Source organism: Dendrobates tinctorius, unplaced genomic scaffold (genome assembly GCF_039654945.1).
Source record: "Dendrobates tinctorius isolate UK_male_01 unplaced genomic scaffold, ASM3965494v1 ptg000174l, whole genome shotgun sequence".
NCBI classification, from domain to species: domain Eukaryota; kingdom Metazoa; phylum Chordata; class Amphibia; order Anura; family Dendrobatidae; genus Dendrobates; species Dendrobates tinctorius.
Genome location: NW_027361841.1, coordinates 2,587,543 through 2,609,185, shown reverse-complemented (window position 1 = coordinate 2,609,185; position 21,643 = coordinate 2,587,543). Strand labels below are relative to the sequence as shown.

Here is a 21,643-nt window from a genome sequence, read left to right as displayed (position 1 = left end):
CACTCCATATTACCTGGTTTCAGAAGTTTTGAGGTTTGTCTCTGTGCTGTTTTGCGTATTGTAGGCGAGATACTTTGTGGCATTTGCGCAGTAATGGCTTTCTTTTGGCAACTCGACCATGCATCCCATTTTTCTTCAAGTGCCTCCTTATTGTGCATCTTGAAACAGCCATACCGCTAGTTTTTAGAGAGTCCATTATTTCAGCTGCTGTTTGTGTATTGTTCTTTGCATCCCGAACAATTTTCTTGGCAGTTGTGGATGAAATTTTTGTTGGTCTACCTGACCGTGGTTTTGTTTTTATGGAGCCCCTGATTTTCCATTTGTTAATCACAGTTTGAATGCTACTGACTGACATTATAAATTCCTTGGATATCTTTTTTGCATCCCTTTCCTGTTTTATATAGTTCAACTACCTTTTCCCGTAGATTCGTTGACCATTCTTTCGCTTTCCCCATGACTCACAATCCAGAAATGTCAGTGGCTGGATGAAAGATGCAAGAGTCTGTCTGGATCCCAGAAACTCACTTTTATGCACGCACACTGATAAACAAGCAAAGAGGTCACAGGTGAAGTTGTCACCTTTAGTAGCTATTCAAACCAATTTGTGTCAACTTGTCTGCATGTTATCAGGCCAAAATCACCAGGGTATGTAAACTTTTGATCAGCGTCATTTTGCTGTTTTGGATTGACATTATGATTTACAAAGAGAAAACACAGTAGTTTGACAATAAATGGCTTCATCCAACCACTAACCATGAGTGGAGAAAAAGTTTTGGTGTTATCATTCATAATCTCTTAAAAAAGGTCAAGAAAGCAAAAATTCTGCCGGGGTACATAAACTTTTGAGCACGAGTGTATATATCACTTACTTTGCATTTGGCAATCCTAAATGTCACCATTAATGACCAAAGGGGTCATTTATGTTCTGATGATTAGTGTTAATTTAGTAGATATGTATTTGTATGTTTCAGTTTTGTTTAAAAAAAAATGCAACCTCTTGGGTGTTGTTTTTACCACAGTAACAATTCCATGTAACAATTCCTGAAATCGTTCCATGAGTGTTATACAGGGAAATCTGCTTTATGGAATCTTCGGCACTCTTGATGTTTGTAAAATCTATTTCTTGAGTTTTGAGTTTCTTTTCTAATTGTCCATTGATGTAATAAAAAAACACTTTTGATTGAAAATCCTATTGCTCCTAGATAGTTATCTCAGGCACAATGAGAACAGGAATGTGTCAGTTTCTCAGACACTGGGGCCTGGGAAACTCAAATGTTTAACAGTAATCAACATTTTCCAAGGTGATGCAATGACATTTAGATGGTGCAGATGAGACACGTTAGTTTACCCCCATGTGGTTAATATTGTTCATTTCAGTTTCTTTAATTGAATTGAATAGTTAATTTGTTGCATAGTTACTGCAACTCATTAGGATTCTCAGCAATTCTGAGATTTCTGTTCATGGCTTCTCTAACTCTTGCCTTGTTATAAGTTGTCTGCAATTATTTCATATTCCCCACAGACCACTTTATTCTGATTCTTCGCTCCTCGGCCGCCAACACTCTTCATATAGTCTACAATACTTCTCCCATATTGCATATACATTTGTTCTATTTTCTGCCTTCCATTCACTTTTCATTAATCCCCAAAATAATGGCAGACAGATTATGCCTTCCAGCGTAACATGTGCTTTCTCCTTAGTTCTCAAAAGTGGAGCTATCCTTAATTTTCATGACAGAGTATAATGTATTTGCGGAAGCGAAGCAGAAATGATTAAAACTCACACTTATTCTAAAAAGCTGTTAAATTGGTGTCCAAATACATAAAATGAATGTAATAGAAAAGTTATTTCCTGGGCAGACAAATGTAGCCACAACCACTGTCCTAAGCTGTGACACAGAAGTCTTTTATGTAGTGCATGATCCTCGGTCATGCCATGGGTGAGATTTCCTGAATTCACAGTATAGACCCATTGTTCTCTGGAAGAAGATGTGAGTCATGGCAGTGTAGCCACAAGTGGCAGTCAGTGCCTGATACAACTATGTCATACAAGATGTTTACACGTTACATGGACAATGGATGTGTCACAAGGAAAGATCTAATCACTGTGATCTAAATAATCTATTATACCAAAAATGGACAAGCAAGAAGACATGATGCAATAGTTCCAACAACTTCACAATGCCTATTATTTCTTATCTATTATTTCTATGACTGGCTAAAGTATAATCGCACCTGCTATTGACAGCAGCAGTCATTCTTGTGACCTTTCTGCACCTCATCTTGATTGTTGACTGTTGCCTTTGTTCATAGTTTGTGCCCCGTTGTTCTATGGTTTTTGGGTTATTGTAACTGGATCCATTTTTATTCACTTAATTAATCTTGACCTGATTATGTGCTTAATCATCTTGTACTTAAAGGAAATTTGTCACTAGATTCATGCTGCCTGAACCTAAGGCAACATGAATCAGAACATAGCTGTATAATTTGATTTATTTATTTTACTTGCTTATTTAGCGCTATTAATTCCACAGCGTTTTACAGACATTATCAGCACTGTCCCCATTGGGACTCACAATCTAAATTCCCTATCAGTATGTCTTTTTGGTGTGGGAGGAAATCGGAGAACCAGGAGGAAATTAACAAAGACACGAGGAGAACAAATTCCTTATAGAAGTTGTCTTTGGTGGGATTTGATCACTAGTGCTGCAAGGCTAAATTGCTAACCACTGAGCCACCGCTATCCATACAATTGCAGCCAGATATGTTTTTCTCTGAAATGCTGCAGTGTTTCAGAGGAAATAGTTTGCATACTTTTTCACCTCCCCACTCCAGGTCAGTGACAAGTCTCTTCTATGTGTGTCTATCTAGAGAGAGATCTGTCAATCAATCTCAAGTCTCTATAGCACCCGCACAGCTTTTCAAACTAGTTTTTCTCTGAAATGCCACAGCGTTTTAGAGAAAGTTATACCCGACTGCAATTGTGCAGCCAGGCTCCGATTCATGGTTCCTGTGTTTCATGCAGCATAAATCTAGCGACAAGTTCCATTTAAGTACATGGTGATGAATAGACATTAAGTTTCCTCTAAGTTTTGGGGCCCATAAAGAAAAGAGGCCCAAATTAACCCCTTCACTACCAAGGGTGGTTTGCACGTTAACTCCCGGGCCAATTTTTACAATTCTGACCACTGTACCTTTATGAGGTCATAACTCTGGAACGCTTACATGGATCCCAGTGATTCTGACATTGTTTTCTCGTGACATATTGTACTTCATGTTAGTGGTAAAATTGCATTCAAATAACTTGCGTTTATTTGTGAAAAAAATGGAAATTTGGCGAAAATTTTGAAAATTTCGCAATTTTCCAACTTTGAATTTTTATGCCCTTAAATCACAGCGATACAGCACACAAAAAACGTAATACATAACATTTCCCACATGTTTACTTTACATCAGCACAATTTTGGAACCAAAATTTTTTTTTGTTAGGAAGTTATAAGGGTTAAAAATTGACCAGCGATTTCTCATTTTTGCAACACCATTTTATTTTTAGGGACCACTTCACATTTGAAGCCACTTTGAGGGGTCTATATGATAGAAAATACCCAAAAGTGACACCATTCTAAAAACTGCACCCCTTAAGGTGCTTAAAACCACATTCAAGAAGTTTATTAACCCTTTAGGTGCATCACAGGAATTTTTTGAATATTAAAAAAAAAAATGAACATTTGACTTTTTTTCACAAAAAAAATACTTCAGGTTCAATTTTCTTTATTTTACCAAGGGTAACAGGAGAAATTGGACTGCAAAAGTTATTGTGCAATTTGTCCTGAGTACGCTGATACCTGACATGTGGGGGGGAAACCACTGTTTCGGCGCATGGCAGACCTCAGTAGGGAAGGAGCGCCGTTTGACTTTTTCAATGCAAAATTGGCTGGAATTCAGATCGGACGCCATGTCGCGTTTGGAGAGCCCCTGATGTACCTAAACAGTGGAAACCCCCCAAGTGACCCCATTTTGGAAACTAGACCCCCCTAGGAACTTATCTAGATATGTGGTGAGAACTTTGAACCCACAAGGGCTTCACAGAAGTTTATAACGTACAGCGGTACAATTAAAAAATCATATTTTTTCCACAAAAATGATCTTTTCACCCCCAATTTTTATTTTTCCAAGGGTAACAGGACCCTAAAAGTTATTGTGCAATTTGTCCTGAGTACGCTGATACCCCATTTGTGGGTGTAAATGACTATTTGGGCGCATAGCAGAGCTCGGAAGGGAAGCAGCGCCATTTGACGTTTTTTGCTAGAATTGAGATCGGACACCATGTCGCGATTGGAAAACCCCTGATGTACCAAAACAGTGGAAACCCCCCACAAATGACACCATTTTGGAATCTAGACCCCCCAAGGAACTTATCTAGATGTGTGGTGAGAACTTTGAACCCCCAAGGGCTTCACAGAAGTTTATAGCGTACAGCAGTACAATTAAAAAATCATATTTTTTCCACAAAAATGATCTTTTCACCCCCAATTTTTATTTTTCCAAGGGTAACAGGACCCTAAAAGATATTGTGCAATTTATCCTGAGTACGCTGATACCCCACATGTGGGTGTAAACCACTATTTGGGCGCATGGCAGAGCTCGGAAGGGAAGCAGCGCCATTTGACGTTTTTGGCTGGAATTGAGATCGGACACCATGTCGCGTTAGGAAAGCCCCTGATGTACCAAACCAGTAGAAACCCCCCACAAATGACACCATTTTGGAAACTAGAACCCCCCAGGAACTTATCTAGATGTGTGGTGAGCACTTTGAACCCCCCCAGTGCTTCACTGAAGTTTATAACGTCCGGGCGTGAAAATAAAAAAATCGTATTTTTTCCACAAACATGATCTTTTAGTCCCCATTTTTTTATTTTCCCAAGGGTAACAGGAGAAATTGGACCCCAAAAGTTGTTGTCCAATTTGTCCTGAGTACGCTGATGCCTCATATGTGGGAGAAAACTTCTGTATGGGCACACGTCGGGGCTCGGAAGGGAAGTAGTGACGTTTTGGAATGCAGACTTTGATGGATTGGTCTGCGGGTGTCAAGTGCGTTTGGAGAGCCCCTGATGTACCTAAACAGTGGAAACCCCCCACAAGTGACCCCATTTTGGAAACTAGACCCCCTAATGAGCTTATCTAGATGTGTGGTGAGCACTTTGAACCCCCCAGTGCTTCACAGAAGTTTATAACGACCGGGCGTGAAAATAAAAATATCGTATTTTTTCAACAAACATCATCTTTTAGTCCCCATTTTTATTTTCCCAAGGGTAACAGGAGAAATTGGACCCCAAAAGTTGTTGTCCAATTTGTCCTGAGTACGCTGATACCTCATATGTGGGAGAAAACTACTGTATGGGCACACGTCGGGGCTCGGAAGGGAAGTAGTGACGTTTTGGAATGCAGACTTTGATGGATTGGTATGCGGGTGTCATGTGCGTTTGGAGAGACCCTGATGTACCTAAACTATTGAAACTCCCCAAAAGTGACCCCATTTTGGAAACTAGACCCCCCCACGGAGCTTATCTAGATGTGTGGAGAGCACTTTGAACCCCCAAGTGCTTCACAGAAGTTTATAACGCCTGGGCGTGAAAATAAAAAAAACATTTTTTCCCGCAAAATTATATTTTTGCCCCCAAATTTTTATTTTCCTAAGGGTAACAGGAGAAATTGGACCCCAAAAGTTGTTTTGCAATTTGTCCTGAGTAGGCTGATACCCTACATGTGGGGGTAAAACACTGTTTGGGCACATGGCAGAGCTTGGAAGGGAAGGAGCACCATTTGACTTTTTCAACGCAGAATTGGCTGGAATTGAGATCAGACGCCATGTTGCCTTTGGAGAGCACCTGATGTGCCCAAACAGTGGAAACCCCCAATTATAACTCCAACCCTAACCTCAACACACCCCTAACCCTAATCTGAGCCCTAACCCTAGCCCTAACCCTAACCCTAGCCCTAACCCTAACCCTAGCCCTAACCCTAACCCTAACCCTAGCCCTAACCCTAACCCTACCCTAACCCTAACCCTAGCGGGAAAATGGAAATAAATACATTTTCTTTTAGTTTTATTATTTTTCCCTAACTAAGGGGGTGATAACGGGGGGTTTGATTTACGATTTATGGCGGTTTTTATGTTTGGCGGCTGTCGCACGCTAAAAGACGCTTTTTATTGTAAAAATAGTTTTTGCATCACCACATATTGTGAGCTATAATTTTTCCGTATTTTGACCCACCGAGTCATGTGAGGTCTTATTTTTTGCGGGACGAGTTGACGTTTTTATTGGTACCATTTTCGGGCACGTGACATTTTTTGATCGCTTTTTATTCCGATTTTTGGGACGCAGAATGAACAAAAACAAGCGTTTCATGAATTTCTTTTGGGGGGTGCGTTTACACCGTTCTGCGTGCGGTAAAATTGATAACGCGTTTTTATTCTTCGGGTCAGTACGGTTACAGCAATACCTCATTTAGGTCGTTTTTTATGTTTTGTCGTTTTTTTGCAATGAAAACAATTTTATATAAAAAATAATTATTTTTGTATCGCTTTATTCTGCGAGCTATAACTTTTTTATTTTTTTGCGGATAATGCTGTATTGCAGCTCATTTTTTGCGGGACAAGATGACATTTTCAGCGGTGCCATGGATATTTATATGCGTCTTTTTGATCGCACGTTATTGCACTTTTTGTTCGGTGGTATGATAATAAATCATTATTTTTTGCTTCGTTTTTTATTTTTATTTTTTAAGGGGTTCACTAAAGGGGTTAACTAATGGGACAGTTTTATAGGGCAGGTCATTACGGACGCGGCGATACCAAATATGTGTACTTTTATTGTTTTGGGGTTTTTTTATTTTGAAAAAATGGATTTATTGGGGAATATTTTTTTTTTTTTTACTAATTTATTTAGCGATTTTTTTTTAATTATTTTTAACACTTTTTTTTTTTTACTTTATTACCTTGTCCCAGGTGGGACATCACTGTCCTGTGACAGATCGCTGATCTGTCACATCACAGATCACTGTGACAGATCAGCGATCTGTCACAGGCACTGCTGCAGACTTCCTCATGCCTGCGCTTTGCAGGCAGTGAGGAAGTCAGCTCCCTGCAGGCCCCCGTCGCCATCTTGGATCCGGGGGCCTGTAGGGAAAGAGCCCCCCACAGCAGCGCTGCACATTGCGCTGCCGTGGGGGGCTCAGGGAAGCACGGAGGGAGCCCCCTCCCTGCCGATGCTTCCCTTTAACCCCCGGTACACCGCGATCGCGTTTGATCGCGGTGTGCAAGGGGTTAACGTGTCGGGGGCGGTCCGTGACCGCCCCTGACACATTGTGCCGGGTATCAGCTATGATAATTAGCTGACACTCGGCCGCGATCAGCGGCGCTCACCACGTGGGCGCCGCTGATCGCGATGACGTAATATTCCGTCCATGGTAATTAGGTCCATGGTCACGTGGACGGAATATTACGTCAATTGTAGGTAAGGGGTTAAAGTAGAAATAAAAAAGCATTCCTAACAGCAAAATGTGAGATTCAGTATAATTCATTTCTTATATATTGTGAAACCAGGCTGTGTACACTGGCAGGCGTAATTAAATTAGCAGCAGGAAAATGTAGGTGCTCTAATTACCAATATACTGGTAACTCCTAAATATAGTAAGATGATATTAGCTACAGTCATGGGCGAAGGTGTTGGCATCTTTGAAATTGTTGCAAGAAATAAAATATTTCTCTCAGAAAATTATTGTAATCACACATCTTTTGATATACACATGTTTATTTCCTGTTGTGTGCATTGGAACAACACAAAAAATCCCTGAAAAACTGAGGGGGGAAAAAAGGCACACTGGACATTATTTCATATAAAACCTTTCTAAAATTGTGGGTAAACAACTTGGTTTCAAGCATGTGATGCTCCCTCAAACTCACATGTAGCGAGTAACAGGTGTAGGCAATATGAAAATCACACCTGAAGTCAGATAAAATGGGGAGAAGTTTACTCATTCTTGGCATTGTGTGTCTGTGTGTGCCATACTAAGCATGATGAACAGTAAGAGAAGAAAAGAACTGTGCAAGTGCTTGAGAACCATAATTGTTGAGTAATATCAACAATCTCAAGGTTGCAAGTCCCTCTCCAGAGATCTTGATGTTCCTTTAAATGAAATGAAACACTATGACAGTACACCCAGGAGGAGCCCACTGCTGACAGAGAGACATAAAAAACTAGACTGCAGTTTGCAAAAATGTATGTGAGTAAGCCAAAATCTGGGAAAGCGTCTTGTGGACAGATGAGACCAAGATAGATCTTTTTGGTAAAGCACATCTTTCTACTGTTTACTGAAAACAGAATGAGGCCTACAAAGAAAAGGATAAAGTACCTACAGTCAAATATGGTAGAGGTTCAAAGATGTTTTGGAGTTGTTTTGCTGCCTCTGGCACTGGGTGCCTTGACTGTGTGCAATGCAATTGGGTTTGCTCCTAGGTCATGGGTTTTCCAGCAGGACAATGAACTCAAACTACTTTAACCCCTTAATGACTGCCAATATGCCTTTTAATGGCGACAGTTAAGGGTACTTATGCCTCAACGCCGCTTTTTAACGGTGCTGAGAAATAAGTGTATAGCGCCCCCCAGAGTTGGAATTTCTCCAAGGACTCGGCTACCAGGGGTAGCTGAGACCCCAGAGAACATGAGTCGGGTCAGTTTTTACCAAACCCAGTGTTGCGATCTCCGTTATTCACGGAATAAAAAAAAAGTCAGATTTCCCATTTTATTTCTCTCATCTGATGTGATCGCACATCAGAGAAGAGAGAAATGGGGTCCCCCGATTCCCCCAGTACCTCCCGGTGTCCATGAACACGCCTGCATCCCCCCAGCAGCTGGCGTCTTCTTCCGGGAAGAAAATGGCGGGCACATGTGCAGTGCACCCGCCAAGATCTGTCGGCCGGCACCCAGCAGCAGCAAGAGGAAATTTTTCCTATTGGTTCATTTTGATCACTGTGATAGACCCTATCACAGTGATCAAAATAAAAAACATAGTAAATCAAACCCCCTTTATCTACCCCTTAGTTAGGTAAAAATAATAAAATTAAAAAAATGTATTTATTTCCATTTTTCTGTTAGGGTTATGGTTGGGCTTATAGTTGGAGTAAGTTAGGATTGGGCTAAAGTCAGGAATGGGCTACAGTTAGGTTTCGGCTACAGTTAGGGTTGGGCTAAAGTTAGGGCTAGGGTTTGGGTTGGGACTAGGGTTAGGGTTGGGCTAAAGTTAGGGTTGGGCTAAAGTTAGGGTTGGGCAAGGGTTAGCCTTGTGATTATGGTTAGGGTTGGGATTTGAGTTAGGGGTGTTTTAAAGTTAGGTTTGTGGTTAGGGTTATGGTTAGTGTTGGGATTAGGATTAGGGGTGTGTTGGGGTTAGGGTTGTGGTTAGGGTTATGGCTAGGGTGGGGATTAGGGTTAGGGGTGTGTTGGGTTTAGGGTTGGAGTTAGAATTAGGGGGCTTCCATTGTTTAGGTACATAATGGGGTCTCCAAACGTGACATGACGCCAGCCATTTTTGCATTCAAACAGTCAAACAATGCTCCCTCCCTTCTGAGCCCTGCCATGTGCCCAAACAGTGGCTTTCCCCCACATATGGGGTATTGGCGTACACAGGAAAAAATCCACAACAAATATTGTGGTCCATTTTCTTCTGATACCATTCTGAAAATAAAAATATTTGATTCCAAAGTAAATTTTTTGTGAAAGTCATTTTTTCCTTCCACATTGCTTTAGTTCTCATGAAGCACCTGAAAGGTTTATAAACTTCTTGAATGTGGTTTTTATGGGTGCAGTTTATAGAGTGGTATCACTTTTGGGTATTTTCTGTTATATTTACCCCCAAACTTACTTCAAATGTGAGGTGGTCCCTAAAAAAATGGTTTTGTAAATTTTATTGGAAAAATGAGAAATCGCTGGTCAACTTTTAACCCTCAAAAAATTGTTTCCAAAATTGTGTTGATGTAAATTTGACATGTGGGAAATGTTATTTATTAACTATTTTGTGCAATATGACTCTCTGATTTAAGGGTACAAAGTTAAAAGTTTGAAAATTGCAAAATTTTAACATTTTTTGCCAAATTTCCATTTTTTTCATAAAAAAACGCGTTATATCGAAGACGTTTTACCACTAACATGAAGAACAATATGTCACAAAAAATACTCTCAGAATCAGTGGGATACGTTGAAGCATTTCAGAGCTATAACCTCATAAAGTGACAATGGTCAGAATTGTAAAAATTGGCTTGGTCATTAAGTACCAAATTGGCTCTGTCACTAAGGGGTTAAGAAGCTCCCAGAAATGGATGGAAACCAAGTGCTGGAGAGTTCTGAAATGGCCAGCAATGGGTCCTAATCTAAATTCCTTTGAACACCTGTGGAGAGATCTCCCAATTTCAGAAAGGTTTTGATCTGTGACTGTGAGGTTTCAAATGATAAGAAACCTATAGCTGAAAGGCAAAAGTACTCGGTTGAGCCCCGTGTCCTCTTGGTTGTGTTCTTTTATTTGATGGTTCTTGGAGACATACAATTAGTGGTGTATGGAGTTGTAGAGGTGTTCACCAATTAGCTCACATCTTTAGAGAGTGAAGAGAAGAGCTGAACAGTCACAAGTACTTACTGTAGCTAAGTGCCCTACCCCTTTGTTTCAGCACCCCATTGATCAAAACTTCTGACCGTTCACCATGACTTGTCAGACATTCCCTGAGATTGAGACACACTTTAAACATTCGGGGAATTTCAATTACGGTACATTTTCTTAACATGCCATTGTTTTCACATAATAAAACATTAGTAGCAAAAGAACAAATTTGAGAATTTGATAGAATGTGGATTTTGACATGATACATTTTTCTTTTTTTCTTTTCAACATTGCTTACTGTATATTTATTGTATATTTTTCTGTGTAACTATGTAACAATTCAGTAATGATACATTGTATTTGTTATAAGTAAGAGCCATGAATTATTTTTAACTGAGGTATAAACAGGATTCTCGTGTAGATTTTGATTCCATTAACCTATTTCTTTTCTTTGGACAAAAATAGACAAATGTATGTCTAGGCAAAATTGAAAGTGCTTATGATGTTACTATTTTACATTCAAGTCTACTAAAAATATCAGATTCATACACTGCATTATCTAGCTAAGCAAAAAAAAATCCCCAAAAATTAGACAACACTTCCAATATGGTGAAAAAAAGTGTTCAAATTGTTTTTTTACCCATACCAGATTAGTGTGGGTGAGTAAAAAATACTAACACTTTTTTTCACCATCTTGAATGTGCTGCCTCATTTTTGTATTTTTTATAGAGAGCATAGTATACTGAGCCGGTATCTCTAGAAGCGTTTTGCACACAATTAGGCTGTATCACTATTTTTTGATCCACCATCTACCTACCTATTTGTCTATCATCTATTTGTGTACCATTTATTTAATAAGAGATGCTTCTGATTCTCAAGAGGTACATGGGCTGTAGCCAGGCGCTCCTGAGTCCTGATTCACGAAGGGTGGTATGCACCTCCTGTGTCTCTCATCACAAAAATTATTTCAGTTCCTGCTGGAGTAATGTTTGGGGTTTAGCAAATAATAATGGTTATCGTGAATTTGACGAGAAGCGATCACCACTACCCCGTTTTGCACCAGCTCAGCACACATTGTTAGATCTGGGGACAAAATAGCATGAAAACACCAAAACACGCATAATTTTAACGCAGCTTCCAGTTGCACCAAAATTATGTAAATTTTTCAAAGCTTTTTACACCAGACTACTGTTGTAAACACTTTCACGAATCAGCTCTATCTGCCTATCATCAGTGTATCAATCTATCAATCAATCTATCCACATGTCTCTGAATTTTATTTTGTTCATTTTTTTTACCGGTCCTTTTTCCCATCCTCTTTACTCTGAAATTTGCACAATTCCTAGCAAGACATCTGGGAAGAAAGACATTTAGGATGTTTTGGTTATCAAGTAAATTAAGGTCTGTTATCTGGTTATGTACATACTATATTTCAGTTCTCAACTCTTTCTAAATATTTTTTCTTCTTTTGTAGCCAAAGCTGCTGGCCAAGGAACTGCTTGATTTAGTGGCATCCCACTTTAACCTGAAAGAAAAAGAATATTTTGGGATAGCTTTCACAGATGAAACGTAAGTTGATTGAAAATGTCGAATTTAAGTAACTTTATATGCAATTTTTTTTTATCAGATTGCTACTTACTTCAAAAAATGAGTCCACAAATCACACCACAATCATCAATAATCCCAAAAAGACCCAGAAAGTCAACCATATTGGACAGCAGTGGCATGTCCAATGTGATGTTTTGGAAGGCATATGTGAGGTAGCGCTGCCATTCATGGTTGGCGGAGACTCACTTGGCAGCAAATAAATCACATCCGGTACGGGTTTTCCATAAAGCCATATCAGTCCGTGAGGTTTATTCACCATCATAAACCACAGCCGCAATATACAACAGCTTAGCGTCCATTATATAGCTTCACATTACAGCATACCATCCATTAAACAGGCTATTCAGCCCCAGTGTTATCTCACCCACGTCAGGGTTCCCATATGGCTGTTTCTCCAGGCTGCAGACATCCACTCACTCCTCAGGGACTCTCAGATGCTGGCCACCATTACACACACAGCCGCTCCACAGGCTGTTAGTGAGGAGATCCTTCTCCTCACAGGACCTTCCAAACTGGACCAATCAGGTCCCAGCATTCACACCTTGTGACCTACCCTGGCCACCTTATATGGTCCGTAGCCACGCCCACTGGGTCACATGGCTATGACCCCATCACAGGTCCTTCACACACTTACAAAGCCTTTTACTATAGGCGTTTTCAGACACACCCCTGGGTGGATTTGTAGGTAACCAGAGCCCGCCCATCTCTCTAGTTACCTGAAGACTTCTCCCTTACACTTAGAAACAACACCTCAGCAATGATATTGCTGATCACACATACACAAGTCTCCATCTCAAAGCCACCCACATTGAGATACATAACTATCCTTCAGGATTCTGCCACTCCTCCGTTCTCTTGGGACATCCACACAGCGCCCCCTAGTGGACACAGTGGTCATTACACCACACATAGCTATTAGCTAGCTGGTCGGTGTAGCACCATGTTGTCTTCATTGTGTGTCTTACTTTACTATTCTGCATGTTGTAAAAGCTATAGGTAAAATTAAGTGTATGCCCATGTATGAAATGTAATGCTCATATGCTCCATATGAGCTCAATAAGCTTCTTTCTATCTGTTCAAAACACCTTTCTGTATTCATTGAGATCCTCCAATGTATAATAAAGTGAAAACCAAAGTATTTGACTAATATAACAGCCTGTGCTTTCTAGCCATAAAAGGTTCCTACATGGCCTGTGAGAACCACTTGTACAATATTTGCCTTCTTAGTAATGTCTTGAGGCTTTCATTCTTTTTAATGAGGAACAGCTACTTTTTTATTTCAAGTCTTCAATAATAAAGTTTGCATTTGGAAAGTTGTGAAATCATGCATTATGTATTAAGCAGAGGTCTGACTAAGCAATCCATTCTGGAGCTGTGACAAAGTGAAGTCACACAGAGTAAGGGATTTTCACTTCCAGAAATCATATCGGTCAACTCTCTGTATCACCTGCACTGCATAGGATTTAAAGTTCTAGAGTTGTTGGAATTTTCTAAATCTCCAAATTCCTGCTGTTGCTACGTTCTATCTGTGTATTGTAAGATGAGTACCAATAAACAACATTTTTTCACTTGTGTATCAACACTATCAAATTATTTACAGATATCTGTTCCTGATTTCCTGCATAATGCTTCAGAAGTGTTTTGATCTGGTTTTACTCAATTTAATGAAATGCAGATACACCATTGATGTTATCTTACCTAGTTCTTCACATAGTATTATAGAGATGTGCCTTGGGGTGCATTATGGATTTTTTTATATAAATATTGTGTGTCTTATTTGTTTTCATAGTTATATTTTAAAGCTGTTCTGCCTGAATTCTTCTCTCTTTGAAAACAGAGAATAAATTTGCATTTTTAGCTCCATAGTCATATAATACAGAAATGCTGACAAGTCCCCCATGCTCCCCAAATCACCAGCATTTGTGTCTTCCTATATAAATTCCCTGCCTAACAAGCCTTTAATTACTTTTGACACAATAACTGATCTGCAGAAAACTTTTTTAAAATTTGTTTTTCATATGCCAAGTAACCCTTTGAATACTCGACAGGACATTTGTTTCCCCAGACTAGTCATTGCACTCAGCATGTTATCACACCCCTATGAGCATGATAGCACGATTTCCATAGGCGACATCAAAATGCTGCTCTCAGCAAAATTTGTGTATGCATTGGACTTCTTTTCATACATGTCATTGAGCCTCTGGAGCCAGGTGTACTCTTCAGAGGCGTACATGAAAGCAGAGAAGAAGCCTCACGTCAACGGAGGAGCCGAAGATCAAGCTTCTTCTTTGCTTCTGGACATTGGCACTGCGCCTCTGAAGCTGGGATCTGTACACCTGGCTTCAGAGGCACAATGACATGAACGAAAAGAAGTTGCGCTCATGTGCGAATTTTGCAGCACTCTTGAATTCATGTTATCATGGGTGTGATAACATGCTGAGAGGGACAACTAGTCTGGGGAAGCAAATTCCACATCCAGTAGTCAAAAGGTTAATTTGCATATGAAAAATTAACTTTAGAAATAATTTTTCTAAAGATCTGTTAATGTGTCAAATGTAATAAAGAGTTTGTTAGACAGGGAATTTATACGGGAAGATACCAATGCTGGCGATTTGGAGGGCATGAGGGACATGTCAAGTTACCCATAACTGTACTAATGAAAGGTAGGCATAGGTATAACTCTTGTCAGTATCATAATATATGCCTAGGATAAAGATTCATTCCAAGCAAACATTTTCCATTTACTAATTCTCTGTGGACTTTGAGAAAAAGGGAAAGATAGAGAAAGCACATACATATACTTGAATGCCTGCTAATGAGGGTGATGAAATGGGTAGTAGAGGAATGGACATTCATAGAGTTCCATACTTACTAAGTGACCAGGGGACCAGTCAGTTATCATTAGCCCCCAAATAAATGGGTTGCCTGTGTCTTCTTTAGTATTAATGTAATGTTCTTTTTTGTTTTTTTATGGTTATTTCATTCTGAAACCTATTTCCTATCTTTTCTAAACTACAATGCCCATCATTTTTTGGGGTCGCTAAGTTCCCTACCACCCTCAGTAATAGAGACTGGCGGATGTTTCCTACAATAAATCTTGTTCTCCTACCATCACTGCATAAGACCCAACACCCTGAAATCAGTGTCCTTTCCTTGTAAGGAGTAGAAAGAATGGAGGGAAGAGGAAAGTTCCAGCACTGTAGAAAAATTTTGATAGTCGTCAAAAGATTCAATTTTTATTTGTGAAGTTTACTTAATTTAAAAAGGTATAGTGAAAAAATGTGTTTTGGACTATAGGAAGACCTTATTCAATTAATCTGATTTACACATAATTCTTTTTCCTTTCCACATACACTCTCCTATCACTGCCCCAGTTTCCACCTTCATTTAATATGTGTAATGTGCCTACCTTTAAAGTATCCAGAATTTTGTGGTCACTTCATTATGTAACACAACTAGGCAAGGTTATTGGAGTAAAGTAAGGCTGACCGTTGAAGAGAAGTCAGAACAACTTTGGGACAACCGACATGTGATCAGTAGAGTTGAGCGACTTTGGTCGGATCGGGTTTCGTGAAACCCGAATGAAGCAAAATTTGATTCGGATGAAACTGGTCTGACTAGGGCAAAAAAAGTCGGAGTTTCGTCCGAAACCCGTCCCCAATGCAAGTCAATGGGAAATAAAAGTCGGCATTGAGCGGATGACATTCATCCACTCAATGCCCGATCTGACCAAAGTCGCTCAACTCTAGTGATCAGTAGAGAAGGGACTAGCCCGGCCCCTGAAACGGGCATCACTGATGACTCTTTGTTTCAAGGTCTGCCCCTGATGATGTCCCATTTGAGTATTCCAGCATGTACTGGGGATTTTCAAATAATAGTCAAAGAGGAAGTACAGTAGGTAAAAAGAAAAAAAAATCAGGTAGCATATTGAGGGAACAGTAAGAACGTTTTAATTAAAGCGTATTAGAAGAGCAATGAAAAATTACAATAAATATGTAGATATCTAGGATTAAAAATATTAGTCTCTGACCACCTCTTTAAAAGGTTCAACATTGATGTCCGACCTTGGTGCAACTGAGAATTTGTTATAAATGGCCTTCAACATGGCTGTTTTTTTTTTGAAACAGGACTTGGATAATATTGCTGACTAGTAAAGAGGCATGAATAAACACTGCAGTTATTACATGTACAAAGCTGACAGAGACCGATCCACAAAGACTGGGGTTGCCTTTGTCAAGCACCGGCATACATGAGATAAATAGTTCCATTTCTATTTGCATTTATGTAGAATTATTGTAGTGAATGCAGATCACTCTCTAGATATTTGTTTTTATTAAATCAGCCCCAATAAATTGCTCCACAATAAAACATGACATCTTAAATAACTATATAAAGACAATTCTATATTATTCATGTCTTTCTACTTCGCGGTAATATGTCTGTTCCTCTAATCTTATGCTAGAAGGCAAAAGCTATTCTAATCAATAAGTTCATTTGAAGCATGGGTTAGTGGGCAAGAAATCTATTACGTGATGTGGTACATGCCCTCTACAGTGGCGTATAACATTGAACACTTCCCTGAAGTACAAATTGCATTTGACAGAGTCCTCTCTACAGATAAAGAGATCTAATAGGGCCATGTATACTAACATCTGTGGGAAAAAGTAGCTTATTTCTAGCTAAAAAAAAAATAATATGATGATTTTCCTTAACCCCTTCACCCCCAAGGGTGGTTTGCACGTTCATGACCGGGCCAATTTTTACAATTCTGACCACTGTACCTTTATGAGGTCATAACTCTCGAACGCTTCCATGGATCCTGGTGATTCTGACATTGTTTTCTCGTGACATATTGTACTTCATGATAGTGGTAAAATTTCATTCAAATAACTTGCGTTTATTTGTGAGAAAAACGGAAATTTGGCGAAAATTTTGAAAATTTCGCAATTTTCCAAATTTGAATTTTTATGCCCTTAAATCACAGAGATACGGCACACAAAAAACTTGATAACTAACATTTCCCACATGTTTACTTTACATCAGCACAATTTTGGAACCAAAATTTTTTTTTGTTAGGAAGTTATAAGGGTTAAAAGTTGACCAGCGATTTCTCATTTTTACAACACCATTTTATTTTTAGGACCACATCACATTTGAAGCCACTTTGAGGGGTCTATATGATAGAATATACCCAAAAGTGACACCATTCTAAAAACTGCACCCCTTAAGGTGCTCAAAACCACATTCAAGAAGTTTATTAACCCTTTAGGTGCGTCACAGGAATTTTTTTGAATATTTAAAAAAAAATGAACATCTAACTTTTTTTCATAAAAAAAATACTTCAGGTTCAATTTTTTTTATTTTACCAAGGGTAACAGGAGAAATTGAACTGCAAAAGTTATTGTGCAATTTGTCCTGAGTACGCAGATACCTGATATGTGGGGGGGAACGACTGTTTCGGCGCATGGCAGAGCTCAGAATGGAAGGAGCGCCGTTTGACTTTTTCAATGCAAAATTGGCTGGAATTCAGATTGGACGCCATGTCACGTTTGGAGAGTCCCTGATGTACCTAAACAGTGGAAACCCCCTACAAGTGACCCCATTTTGGAAACTAGACCCCCCAAGGAACTTATCTAGATATGTGGTGAGAACTTTGAACCCACAAGGGCTTTACAGAAGTTTATAACGTACAGCGGTACAATTAAAAAATCATATTTTTTCCACAAAAATGATCTTTTCACCCCAATTTTTATTTTCCCAAGGGTAGCAGGACCCTAAAAGTTATTGTGCAATTTGTCCTGAGTATGCTGATACCCCACATGTGGGGGTAAACCACTATTTGGGCGCATGGCAGAGCTCGGAAGGGAAGCAGCGCCATTTGACGTTTTTGGCTGGAATTGAGATCGGACACCATGTCGCGTTTGGAAAACCCCTGATGTACCAAAACAGTGGAAACCCCCCACAAATGACACCATTTTGGAAACTAGACCCCCTAAGGAACTTATCTAGATGTGTGGTGAGAACTTTGAACCCCCATGGGCTTCATAGAAGTTTATAACATAAAGCCATACAATTAAAAAATCATATTTTTTCAACAAAAATGATCTTTTCACCCTCAATTCTTATTTTTCCAAGGGTAACAGGACCCTAAAAGTTATTGTGCAATTTGTCCTGAGTACGCTGATACCCCACATGTGGGGGTAAACCACTATTTGGGCGCATGGCAGAGCTCGGAAGGGAAGCAGCGCCATTTGACGTTTTTGGCTGGAATTGAGATCGGACACCATGTCGCGTTTGGAAAACCCCTGATGTACCAAAACAGTGGAAACCCCCCAACAAATGACACCATTTTGGAAACTAGACCCCCTAAGGAACTTATCTAGATGTGTGGTGAGAACTTTGAACCCCCATGGGCTTCACAGAAGTTTATAACATAAAGCCATACAATTAAAAAATCATATTTTTTCCACAAAAATGATCTTTTCACCCTCAATTCTTATTTTTCCAAGGGTAACAGGACCCTAAAAGTTATTGTGCAATTTGTCCTGAGTACGCTGATACCCCACATGTGGGGGTAAACCACTATTTGGGCGCATGGCAGAGCTCGGAAGGGAAGCAGCGCCATTTGACGTTTTTGGCTGGAATTGAGATCGGACACCATGTCGCGTTTGGAAAACTCCTGATGTACCAAAACAGTGGAACCCCCCCACAAATGACACCATTTTGGAAACTAGACCCCCTAAGGAACTTATCTAGATGTGTGGTGAGCACTTTGACCCCCCCAGTGCTTCACAGAAGTTTACAACGCCCGGGCGTGAAAATAAAAAATTCGTATTTTTTCCACAAACATGATCTTTTAGTCACCATTTTTTTATTTTCCCAAGGGTACCAGGAGAAATTGGACCCCAAAAGTTGTTGTCCAATTTGTCCTGAGTATGCTGATACCCCATATGTGGGAGAAAACTACTGTATGGGCACACGTCGGGGCTCGGAAGGGAAGTAGTGACGTTTTGGAATGCAGACTTTGATGGAATGGTCTGTGGGTGTCATGTTGCCTTTGGAGAGCCCCTAATGTACCTAAACAGTGGAAACCCCCCACAAATGACACCATTTTGTAAACTAGACCCCCCAAGGAACCTATCTAGATGTGTGGTGAGCACTTTGACCCCCCCAGTGCTTCACAGAAGTTTACAACGCCCGGGCGTGAAAATAAAAAATTCGTATTTTTTCCACAAACATGATCTTTTAGTCACCATTTTTTTATTTTCCCAAGGGTACCAGGAGAAATTGGACCCCAAAAGTTGTTGTCCAATTTGTCCTGAGTACGCTGCTACCCCATATGTGGGAGAAAATTACTGTATGGGCACACGTCGGGGCTCGGAAGGGAAGTAGTGACGTTTTGGAATGCAGACTTTGATGGAATGGTCTGCGGGTGTCATGTTGCCTTTGGAGAGCCCCTAATGTACCTAAACAGTGGAAACCCCCCACAAATGACACCGTTTTGTAAACTAGACCCCCCAAGGAACTTATCTAGATGTGTGGTGAGCACTTTGACCCCCCCAGTGCTTCACAGAAGTTTACAACGCCCGGGCGTGAAAATAAAAAATTCGTATTTTTTCCACAAACATGATCTTTTAGTCACCATTTTTTTATTTTCCCAAGGGTACCAGGAGAAATTGGACCCCAAAAGTTGTTGTCCAATTTGTCCTGAGTACGCTGACACCCCATATGTGGGAGAAAACTACTGTATGGGCACACGTCGGGGCTCGGAAGGGAAGTAGTGACGTTTTGGAATGCAGACTTTGATGGAATGGTCTGCGGGTGTCATGTTGCCTTTGGAGAGCCCCTAATGTACCTAAACAGTGGAAACCCCCCACAAATGACACCATTTTGTAAACTAGACCCCCCAAGGAACTTATCTAGATGTGTGGTGAGCACTTTGACCCCCCCAGTGATTCACAGAAGTTTACAACGCCCGGGCGTGAAAATAAAAAATTCGTATTTTTTCCACAAACATGATCTTTTAGTCACCATTTTTTTATTTTCCCAAGGGTACCAGGAGAAATTGGACCCCAAAAGTTGTTGTCCAATTTGTCCTGAGTACGCTGACACCCCATATGTGGGAGAAAACTACTGTATGGACACACGTCGGGGCTCGGAAGGGAAGCAGTGACGTTTTGGAATGCAGACTTTGATGGAATGGTCTGCGGGTGTCATGTGCGTTTGGAGAGCCCCTGATGTACCTAAACTATTGAAACTCCCCACAAGTGACCCCATTTTGGACACTAGACCCCCCACGGAACTTATCTAGATGTGTGGTGAGCACTTTGAACCCCCAAGTGCTTCACAGAAGTTTACAACACTCGGATGTGAAAATAAAAAAATCATTTTTTTCCACAAAAATGATATTTTTGCCCCCAATTTTTTATTTTCCTAAGGGTAACAGGAGAAATTGGACCCCAAAAATTGTTTTGCAATTTGTCCTGAGTAGGCTGCTACCCTACATGTGGGGGTAAAACACTGTTTGGGCGCATAGCAGAGCTTGGAAGGGAAGGAGCACCATTTGACTTTTTCAACTCAGAATTGGCTGGAATTGAGATCAGACGCCATGTTGCATTTGGAGAGCCCCTGATGTGCCCAAACAGTGGAAACCCCCAATTCTAACTCCAACCCGAACCCCAACACGCCCCTAACCCTAGCCCTAACCCTAGCCCTAACCCTAGCCCTAGCCCTAACCCTAGCCCTAACCCTACCCCTAACCCTAGCCCTAACCCTACCCCAACCCTACCCCAACACACCCCTAGCCCTAACCCTAGCCCTAACCCTAATGGAAAAATGGAAATAAATACATTTTTTTATTTTATTATTTTTCCCTAACTAAGGGGGTGATAACGGGGGGTTTGATTTACTATTTATGGCGGTTTTTATGTTTGGCGGCTGTCGCACGCTAAAAGACGCTTTTTATTGTAAAAATAGTTTTTGCATCACCACATATTGAGAGCTATAATTTTTCCTTATTTTGACCCACAGAGTCATGTGAGGTCTTATTTTTTGCGGGACGAGTTGACGTTTTTATTGGTACCATTTTCGGGCACGTGAAATTTTTTGATCGCTTTTTATTCTGATTTTTGGGACGCAGAATGAACAAAAACCAGCGTTTCATGAATATCTTTTGGGGGGGTGCGTTTACACCGTTCCGCGTGCGGTAAAATTGATAAAGCGGTTTTATTCTTTGGGTCAGTACGGTTACAGCGATACCTCATTTAGGTCGTTTTTTTATGTTTTTGTCGGTTTTATGCAATGAAAACTATTTTATATAAAAAATAATTATTTTGCATCGCTTTATTCTGCGAGTTATAACTTTTTTATTTTTTCGCTGATG

The 21,643-nt window shown here is 40.2% G+C and overlaps 1 protein-coding gene across 3 annotated transcripts in view; it reads left to right on the top strand.

Moving 5' to 3' along the window:
* Positions 1-21,643, top strand: part of FRMD4A (FERM domain containing 4A) — a 598,990-nt gene that overhangs the window by 369,773 nt on the left and 207,574 nt on the right. For all 3 annotated transcript variants that reach the window (XM_073551276.1, XM_073551277.1, XM_073551279.1), the window contains one exon: positions 12,128-12,222. In XM_073551276.1, the coding sequence (XP_073407377.1) occupies positions 12,128-12,222 (95 nt within the window). The remainder of the gene's footprint in view (positions 1-12,127; positions 12,223-21,643) is intronic.